We start from the raw sequence: 8,972 nt of genomic DNA, 5'->3' as shown, positions 1-8,972 counted from the left end.
GCTGCCCAGCTCGGTGGCCCACGCTGGAGACTGTGGATGGGCAGTAGACTGAACTAGCGATGGTTCCATTTCCAAGCTGCATCTCTCACTGGCCGTTACCCGGGCATTGCACTTCTCTCCAGGACAGTTTCCCTGGCTGTAAATAGGACTAAGGACGAGGTCCAGCTCCGCTGCTTATCTGTGTGCCTTAGGAACAGCCATTTAATTACCTCATCTCTGGGCTCTTGGGAGGAACATGGCAGGTTTTGAAGCACTTAGCGCCGGGCTAGAGTGAACATCCATTCAATAATGTGGCTCCCACCTCTTCTAGGTTAATACAGAGGCCACCCGGTTCACCTCAGACCTGCCTTTGTCCACCACGGGTTTAAGTAAAAACTACCACAAGCAGCAAGACTTCCACTGTCCTCTGGGGCCCAACCACAATCCTGAGGCCAATGGTGACGGCAACTGTAGAGACAGAAGGTAGCAGTTCCTTTCGGACACTTGTCCACCAACCCAAGAATGGAGCAAAAATCAAAACCTCCCTCCATACATCTTAACGGACTCTACTTGCTCTCCATTCCCACTGGCTCTGCCCCAAGTGAAGCCTCTGCAGAGCTCCTGGCTCCTGCACCCTAACTCCTGCCCTTCCACCCTCGACACACAGTACCACATCCGCCCGTCTCTAATTCAGAGCCAACAGTGTTAAACTGTTGTTTAAGAGTCGGCCACAGCACAGGGACACCCCAAGGCTCTTTGCTCTCAGGTCTCCACCTACACTCATCTCAGCAGCCTCGTCCCCTCTCAGTCCTTGCTCAGGGCTTCCATGGAACAGGAATGGCCCAGCCTTTAACACCCTGAGTTCCACACCTCCTGCCTTTTGCTTTGCAGCGCTCTCCGCCAGGAGCGCCCTCCTTACACCCCCATCTTAAACCTCCTGGGATCTTCTCCATCCTTTCTGGGAGCCCCACCCAGCACTGCTCCCTTCAGAAAGGCACTCTTTGTTCCCCATAAAGACCTGATCTCGACCAGGCGCGGTGGCTCACACCTGTATTCCCAGCACTTTGGCAGGCCGAGGCGGGCAGATCACTTGAGGTCAGGAGTTCGTGACCAGCCTGGCCAATATGGTGAAACCGCATCTCTAATACAAAAAATTTAGCCGGGCGTGGTGGTGGGCGCCTGTAATCCCAGCTACTCATGAGTCTGAGACAGGAGAATCGCTTGAACCCAGGAGGTGGAGGCTTCAGTGAGCTGAGATTGCCCGCTGCTGCACTCCAGCCTGGGTAACAGAGCGAGACTCAGTCTCAAAGAAAATAAAAATAATTTTTAAAAGACCTGATCTCACCTGCTCTGACTCAGGACGTACTGCTGCCTGCTTCTGGCTGGATATCTCTGTAGTTGTCTAAACACCCCTACCCCAGCTTCTCAAGAGTGTGTGCTCCTTGGCCCAGGCATGTGGCTTGTGGGGCCTGCCATAGAAATTGATACAAAATAGGGAGGAGGAGGACTAACACAGAGCACCTGCTATGCCCCAGGAGCTTTACATACTATCTCATTTAATCTTCACATTAACCCTGTGAGGTGAGCGTTATCCCCATTTCACAGATGAGGCTCAGAGTGAAATGAGGTTCCAGGACTGTGCCAAAGGCCAAGCCTTTTCCCTTAGATTGTGGAGCCCCCCACAGGACTGGCCTGGGATAGAGTGCGCAAGGGGAAGGCTGTGTCCTAGGTACCCCCCTATGTGGGCACAAACAGGGTGGCCTGGATTCATTTCTGGCTATATCAGGACACCCAGTCCCAGCGCAGCCCCCAGGACTGTCAAAAGCTGGGCCCTTTTCTGGCCTCAGTGAGACATGGCCCTATTTTCCACAACAAGGGGTCTGCTTTCCTGGGTCACAGGTCCTTCAAGAATCTAATGAAAATTCAGATGCTCTTCCCAGAAGAATGTACTCACTATGGTAGGGAGCTGCAGAAACCCTGGAGGTCCCAGGCAAAAGAACCCTTTTTCCAGAAAGAACTTCCCTGGAATAGCCAGGCCACAATGGCAGGGAGGGGCCCCAAGTGACACTGTCAGAGGGTCAGAGAAGGGGAGCTTATCTTAAAAGCAGTTTATTGGGCAGCTTAATGTGGAGTGGCCTTCCTTGGGCCATAGACCAGCCAGGGGTGGGCAGTGCAGGAAGACCTGCTGTGGGACCCCTGTGCCACCCCATGGGGCAGGGCAGTTCTTAGGAAGTGGGGCCAGTCAGACAGAGGCACAGTTCCTTCCCAGCTGATATTGAGCTTCCTCCACGTGGCAGCTGCTGCCCTCTCCATCAGGGCTGGTGAAGGCCGTGAAGCAGGTCTCAGGCTTTGAGGCAAAGACCAACACTGGTGGTCATGGGCGTGGGCTCTGGCAGGCGAGCAGACGGAAACACTGATGTGGTATGAACAGCTGGAGCAGGCCTCTCTAAGGAGGACTATACAGCCTCCGAGGGGCTCCTGCCCAGGGCGGAGGTGGGCTCTCTGGGGAACAGGGAAGGGAATGTGTCTTCCCAGGGCTGAGGGAGCCCTCAGGTCACGGAGCGCTGTGTAGCAGGTGGGAGGAGGCCTGGTTGGGGCTGCCCTGGGAGGGCCTGGCAGTCTCTACATGCCTATAAGGCAGGCAATGGCAAGCAGCTGTGCTCACAGAGGCTCACTGCCAAAGTTGCTTTTGCTTTTCTTACGCTTGGCCTTGGTGAAAGGGATGTCGAGGGACTCGAGGCGGAAGGGCCGGGGCTGGGGCATTTCAGGGGCCTGGGTGGGTGGGATGGCAGAGCTGTTGCTGAGTGGGCAGCTGAGGCCTGGTGGCGAGTTGTGATGTGCTGTGGGGAAGAGGGCAGAGGTGCTGGTAAGCCAGGAGCGCAGGGATGGAGAGAAAATGCCCCAAGTGGGTAGGATGGAGAGCCTGGCCCACCCCACTCCCGCTCCCCCTGCCCAGCCAGAGGCCCCGGCCCTGCAGCTGGGACCCCAGGCTCTGCGAGGCTGCTCTGGCTGAGGTCTCAGACCCAGCAACTATGTCTGCATCCAAAGAGGCTGGGCTGGGGAGTTGGGGTTTTAAAGCATCAGACTGAGGCAGCCTGGGATCTCAAGCCAGACAAGTCTGGGTTCAAAGCCCAGCTCCACTGCTTCCTATAACCTTAGAGAAGCTGCTTCGTCTCTGAGCCTTAGTTTCCTCATCTGCAACATGGGCACAATGCCAGGCACTCAATTAATCCTATTTCCCCCCCACCCACCCATTCTGTCTCTTAAATAACCTCAATATATAGAACTCAAATTTGCTCTTTTTTTTTTTTTTTTTTTTTTTTAGAAAAAGTCTTACTCTGTCACCCAGGCTGGAGTGCAGTGGCACTGTCTCAGCTCACTGCAACCTCTGCCTCCCAAGTTCAAGCAATTCTCATGCCTCAGCCTCCAAGTAGCTGGAATTACAGGCATGCATCACCACACCCAGCTAATTTTTTTTTTTTTTTTTTTTGAGACAGGGTCTCACTCTGTCGCCTAGACCAGAATGCAGTGGCGCGATCTCGAATCACTGCAGCCTCCACCTCCCAAGCTCAAGCGATTCTCCTGCCTCAGCCCCCTGAGTAGGTGGGATTACACGCACACGCCACTACTGCCCGGCTAATTTTTGTATTTTTAGTAGAGACGGGGTTTCACCATGTTGGCCAGGCTTGTCTTGAACTCCTGGCCTCAAGTGATCCACCCACCTCAGCCTGCCAATGTGCTGGGATTACAAGGGTGAGCCACTGCACCTGGCCAAGATTTGCTTTTTATTGCTATCTTATTGGAAGCTCTGCGGGCTTTGCTTTCAGTTTTAAAAGCAGATAAAATGATGCTTAATTCTCAAAAGCGTGTGTTGCATTTGTGGCCCTTGATAAGTGAAGTCAGTCTGCATTTGGAGGAAGTCACAATGCTGGCATGTGACTCGCCAGGAAGCTGGCGCGTAACTAGTGAGGCCTAAACCCGTGCATCCCCAGCCAGGCCCCTGAGCCATACACTGAGTGCCTACTGGGGGCCAGGGGAGACAAGACTGGAGCAAAGAGGAGACTCTGTACTGAGCACCAGCCCCCGGGCTGGGCCGTTTCCTCACCTCGTATCACCTAATCCTAAGAAGTTGGTGTTACCCCCCTCATTTTGTAGCTAAGGAAACTGAGGCTCCGAGAGGGAAAGGAGTTTTTGAACCCAGGTCTGTCTGACTTCAAAACTATCCCCTTCATGCCTCTCCCAGTTGTGTGGAGAGGGTGGGGACAGGAGAGGGACACTCACTGAGGCTCTTCCTGGCGTCTGTGCTGAGGATCTGGCTGGCCCGCTTAGATCGGAAGTAGTTGCTGGCAATGTTTTCACTGTTGCTCCGACTGAGCATGAGCCTGTAGCGGTCCTCCTCCTGCCGAGATGCAGATGCCCGTGGTCACGCCCCCTTGTTTGTGCCCCTGGCACAGGGCTCCGCAGCCTCTGGCATCCTGGGGCAGTGGGGGCTGCCCCGAGCTTCCCCCAAGTTGTCACAGGGCTGGAGCAGGCACTGCCCATTCTGGTGTACCCTACTCCGTAGATCCTGGACTCGGGGGTGGGATCCCAGGCAGCTCGGGGCCAGGAAGTCAGTCTCCAGCCAAGCCTGCACCCGGCCTCCCCTTCCTTGAGATGGGAAGTGCCTTATTCTGTCCTACAAAGCTCAAAACAGGGTGTCCTGCCAGCTCCAACAGGGGGGCCAGGGTGATACACAAACCCCAAATCTATCACAACATGTTCATAGAATAGGCAATGCGTTGCTATCCTCAGCTCACAGGTACATTTGTGATCATTAGAACTGGAATCCTAACCTTCTTATCACCAAGAGCTATTATTTTTCCCCACTATTATGGACTTGTTTTCTTCAATCTAAATCTCCCTTTTCAGGGAATTGTCCTTCTTCCACTTGACGTCCCAGTGGGGTGAGCATTCATAGTGCCCTATACTACATCTGACTCCCACCCTGTTGTTACACAGCTGGACATGTGACCCAGACTGCACCAATCACAGAACCACATCCTCCTAAACACAGTAATTGGTTCAAGAGTAGACACATGACCCAGGCAGAGCCAATCAGAATCTCTCCCCAAGCTCTAGTTTCAGGATGCTTTAAGACAAGGGTTTCCAACCCCCAGGCCATGGACTGGTACCAGTCCCTGGCCTGTTAGGAACTGGGCTGCACAGCAGGAAGTGAGCGGCAGGTGAGCAAGTGAAGCTTCATCTGTATTTGCAGCTGCTCCCCATCACTTGAATTATTGCCTGAGCTGCACCTCTTGTCAGATCAGTGGTGGCATTAGATTCTCATAGGAGTGCAAACCCTATTGTGAACTGCACGTGTGAGGGACCCAGGTTGTGCTTCTTATGAGAATCTAATGCCTGAAGATCTGTCACTGTCTCCCATTACCCCCAGATGGGACCGTCTAGTTGCAGGAAAACATGCTCACGGCTCCCACTGATTCTACATGATGGTGAGTTATATAATTATTTCATTATATATTACAATGTAATACTAATAGAAATGAAGTCCACATTAAATGTAATGCACTTGAATCATCCCGAAACTATCAGACCCCCCACCCCATCCTGACCTGTGGAAAAATTGTCTTCCATGAAACTGGTCCCTGGTGCCAAAAAGACTGGGGACAATTGCTTTAACAGACCAGGCCTCTCTTCCTTTTGGATCACCAATGGCCAGCAGCCATCCTTCCGGCCATGTGGAGAAAGCCTTCAGTTAGCGTACCAAGGGAAGCAGGAACAAGAGGTGAAGACATAGGCCAGGAGCAGTGGCTCACGCCTGTAATCCCAGCACTTTGGGAGGCCAAGGCAGGCGGATCACCTGAGGTCAGGAGTTCAAGACCAGCCTGACCAACATGGAGAAACCCTGTCTCTACTAAAAATGCAAAAAAATTAGCTGGACGTCGTGGTGCATGCCTGTAATCCCAGCTACTCTGGAGGCTGAGGCAAGAGAATCGCTTGAAACTGGGAGGCAGAGGTTGCGGTGAGCTGAGATCGCACCACTGCACTCCCGCCTGGGCAACAAGAGTGAAACTCTGTCTCAAAAAAAAAAAAAGAGGTGGCCGGGCACGGTGGCTCATGCCTGTAATCCCAGCTCTTTGGGAGGCCAAGGCGGGCGGATCACGAGGTCAGGAGATTGAGACCATCCTGGCTAACATGATGAAACCCCGTCTCTACTAAAAATACAAAAAATTAGCCGGGCATGGTGGCAGGCGCCTGTAGTCCCAGCTACTTGGGAGGCTGAGGCAGGAGAATGGTGTGAACCCGGGAGGCGGAGCTTGCAGTGAGCCGAGATTGCACCACTGCACTCCAGCCTGGGTAACAGAGCGAGACTCTGTCTCAAAAAAAAGAAAAAAAAAAAAAAGAGGTGAAGACAGACACAGACCCTGACTGTTTCAGCCCCTAGATCCAGCCATGCCTGAAACTGGTCCACTTACATGAACTAAAAAATTCCCTATTTTTCTTATGGTTGTTTGCTTTGGTATCTATCGCTTGGAGCTGAAAGCATTCTGACATAACCTCTTTGTGGTCCCAGATTAAGAATGTCTTTTTTCCTGGCAGCAACTTTCCCTTTTTTATGAAGCTGCCAATCAAGCTCTAGACCACCATGAGTGGCCCCTTGCAGCCTGAGTTGCTCAGCCAGAGATGTTTGGTTGGAATTCATTAGCCTAGGAGTGGTCTTATCATAACTGTAAAGGTATATTCTATGTGGGTTTTCTGAAATATTTGTAATGGCTCAAGGCAGAATCAGCTAATTATGGCATACAGACCAAATCTGGCCTGCAGACTATTTTTGTAAATAAAGTTTTATTGGAACACCATTCATCTGTGTATTACCTGTGGCTGTTTTTGTGCTACAGTGGCAGAGTTGAGTGGCTGTGACAGAGACCACATAGTTCACAAAGCCCAAGATATTTATGATTGGGTCCTTTACAGAAAAATTTTGTTTACCCCTTGTTTTGAACAAAACTCTTAGAGGTTCTCTGTTAACTTAGCTGGTAGTTATTGTCCCCAGCAGCCACCAGAGGCCCAGACACAAGGACACCAACAGGGGGTCCAGCTGCCTGGGTCCCTCTCTGGTGGCCCTGCCTAGCCTGAGGATCTGTAAATAATAACAACTTTCACATCATTGTTCATGGAGTTGTGTCATGGAAGCTGTGCCTGCTGACCAGGCCACCCCAAGGGACTGGTGGACTCCCACTGGTGCCCTTCTGTCTGGGCCTCTGGTGGCTGCTGGGGACAGTAGCTCCCAGCTAACTTAAAAAACTGGAAGAGTTTCGTTGAAAACACCCCGCTTAGCTGGGCACAGTGGCTCACGCCTATAATCCCAGCACTTTGGAAGGCTGAAGCGGGCAGATCACGAGGTCAGGAGATCGAGACCATCCTGGCTAACACAGTGAAACCCCGTCTCTACTAAAAATACAAAAAATTAGCCGGGCTTGGTGGCGGGTGCCTGTAGTCCCAGCTACTTGGGAGGCTGAGGCAGGAGAATGGCGTGAACCTGGGAGGCAGAGCTTTCAGTGAGCCGAGATTGCACCACTGCACTCCAGCCTGGGCGACAGAGTGAGACTCTGTCTCGAAATAATAATAATAATAATAATAATAATAATAATAATAATAATAATAAATAAATAAATAAAATAAAATAAAATAGAGGCCGGGCGTGGTGGCTCATGCCTGAAATCCCAGCACTCTGGGAGGCTGAGGCAGGAGGATCACAAGGTCAAGAGATCGAGACCATCCTGGCCAACACGGTGAAACTCTGTCTCTACTAAAAATACAAAACTTAGCTGGGCATGGTGGTGAGCGCCTGTAGTCCCAGCTGAGGCCAAGGCAGGAGAATTGCTTGAACCTGGGAGGCAGAGGTTGCAGTGAGCCAAGATCGCACCACTGCACTCCGGCCTGGTGACAGAGCGAGACTCCGTCTCAAAAAAAAAAAAAAAAACAACAACCACCCATGCTTTAAGAACATGCATTTCTGTTGCACTATAAAATATAGGAGATAGGTCTTGCCACTGAGCTTAGAAAAAGAAAAAAAAAGACAGAATATGAGAGACGGGAAAATAAAGTGACTTAGGAATCCCAATTACTGCTTCATGAACCCTGTGAGGACCCTTTTGGTCTGAGGATTACCAGCAGGAAACCAGAATGTGCTGCTTGTCCTCTGAGTTTGAGGCTGAAGCCTCTGTCCTTCACCGGCAAGACGGGCCACCAGAACCATCTACTTTCCCTTGGTATTTATGACTGTGAGTACCTTTGAATGAGGGCCAGAGGGGGTTGAGGGTCTAGGTGCCAATGGAGGGACATGAAAAGGATCCAGCCTTGGCCCCTTCTTTAATCCTTAGGCGGGAGGAAAGTGGAAAACCAGCTCTCTGCAGTAACACTGACCCACAGCACTGGGGGCAAAGCCCTCCCAGCCCCCGACACCCCACTCCCTCTCCCGCGGTCCTCACCATGTTCGGCTCGCTGTTGTCTGCTGCAGAGGTTTTGCGGGCTGGTTTGTTCTGTGGCCCAGTTGAAACTGCTATGAGAAAACAAAAGCTGAAGTCACTGCTGCCTGGTGCAAGGCCTAGAGGAGGGCACAGGTGGAGGTGGGGGTCAGGCCTGGCTCAGGCTTAAACAGGGGAGGACACTTCCCAGCCCAAGCCAAGGGATAATTTTAAGAAACAGACAGCAGGAGGGGTTCAGACACCAGAGAAGACCCTCGTCTGCTTGCAGGCAAGACAGCAGCCAAGGGGCTTCCAGGCAAGACAGCAGGCGAGGGTGGGGACAGACAGGAAGGCTGCTGCATCCCAGAGCATGTGGGAAATGGAGCGGGCTGGGGTCTCAGCAGGGATGGTGTCAATAAACATCAGAGATGTTGGACCTGGATGAACACTCTGAGCAAGAGGGAGGACTCCTGGGGGCACTGCGGGCTCCCCAAATGGGCAGAGTCAGGTCCACGGCTGGAGAAAGAG

At 52.2% G+C, this 8,972-nt stretch overlaps 1 protein-coding gene across 9 annotated transcripts in view; it reads right to left on the bottom strand.

The window, feature by feature from the left end:
* Positions 1 to 2,072: 2,072 nt before the first annotated feature.
* KIF17 (kinesin family member 17) overlaps positions 2,073 to 8,972 on the bottom strand; it is a 52,784-nt gene continuing 45,884 nt past the window's right edge. For 2 of the 9 annotated variants that reach the window (XM_019012090.4, XM_019012081.4), the window contains exons 13-15: positions 8,469 to 8,539; positions 4,261 to 4,378; positions 2,073 to 2,819 (exon numbers count right to left, since the gene is read on the bottom strand). In XM_019012090.4, coding sequence (XP_018867635.4) covers positions 2,641 to 2,819; positions 4,261 to 4,378; positions 8,469 to 8,539 — 368 coding nt within the window. In that variant the 3' untranslated portion in view covers positions 2,073 to 2,640. Of the gene's footprint in view, positions 2,820 to 4,260; positions 4,379 to 8,468; positions 8,585 to 8,972 lie in introns of all 9 variants that reach the window. The other 7 variants (XM_019012097.4, XM_055386628.2, XM_055386621.2 and 4 more) reach the window with 5 other exon arrangements.

The sequence above is a fragment of the Gorilla gorilla genome, chromosome 1 (genome assembly GCF_029281585.2).
Source record: "Gorilla gorilla gorilla isolate KB3781 chromosome 1, NHGRI_mGorGor1-v2.1_pri, whole genome shotgun sequence".
Taxonomy (NCBI): Eukaryota; Metazoa; Chordata; class Mammalia; order Primates; family Hominidae; genus Gorilla; species Gorilla gorilla.
This window is presented reverse-complemented; position numbering and strand designations above follow the sequence as displayed.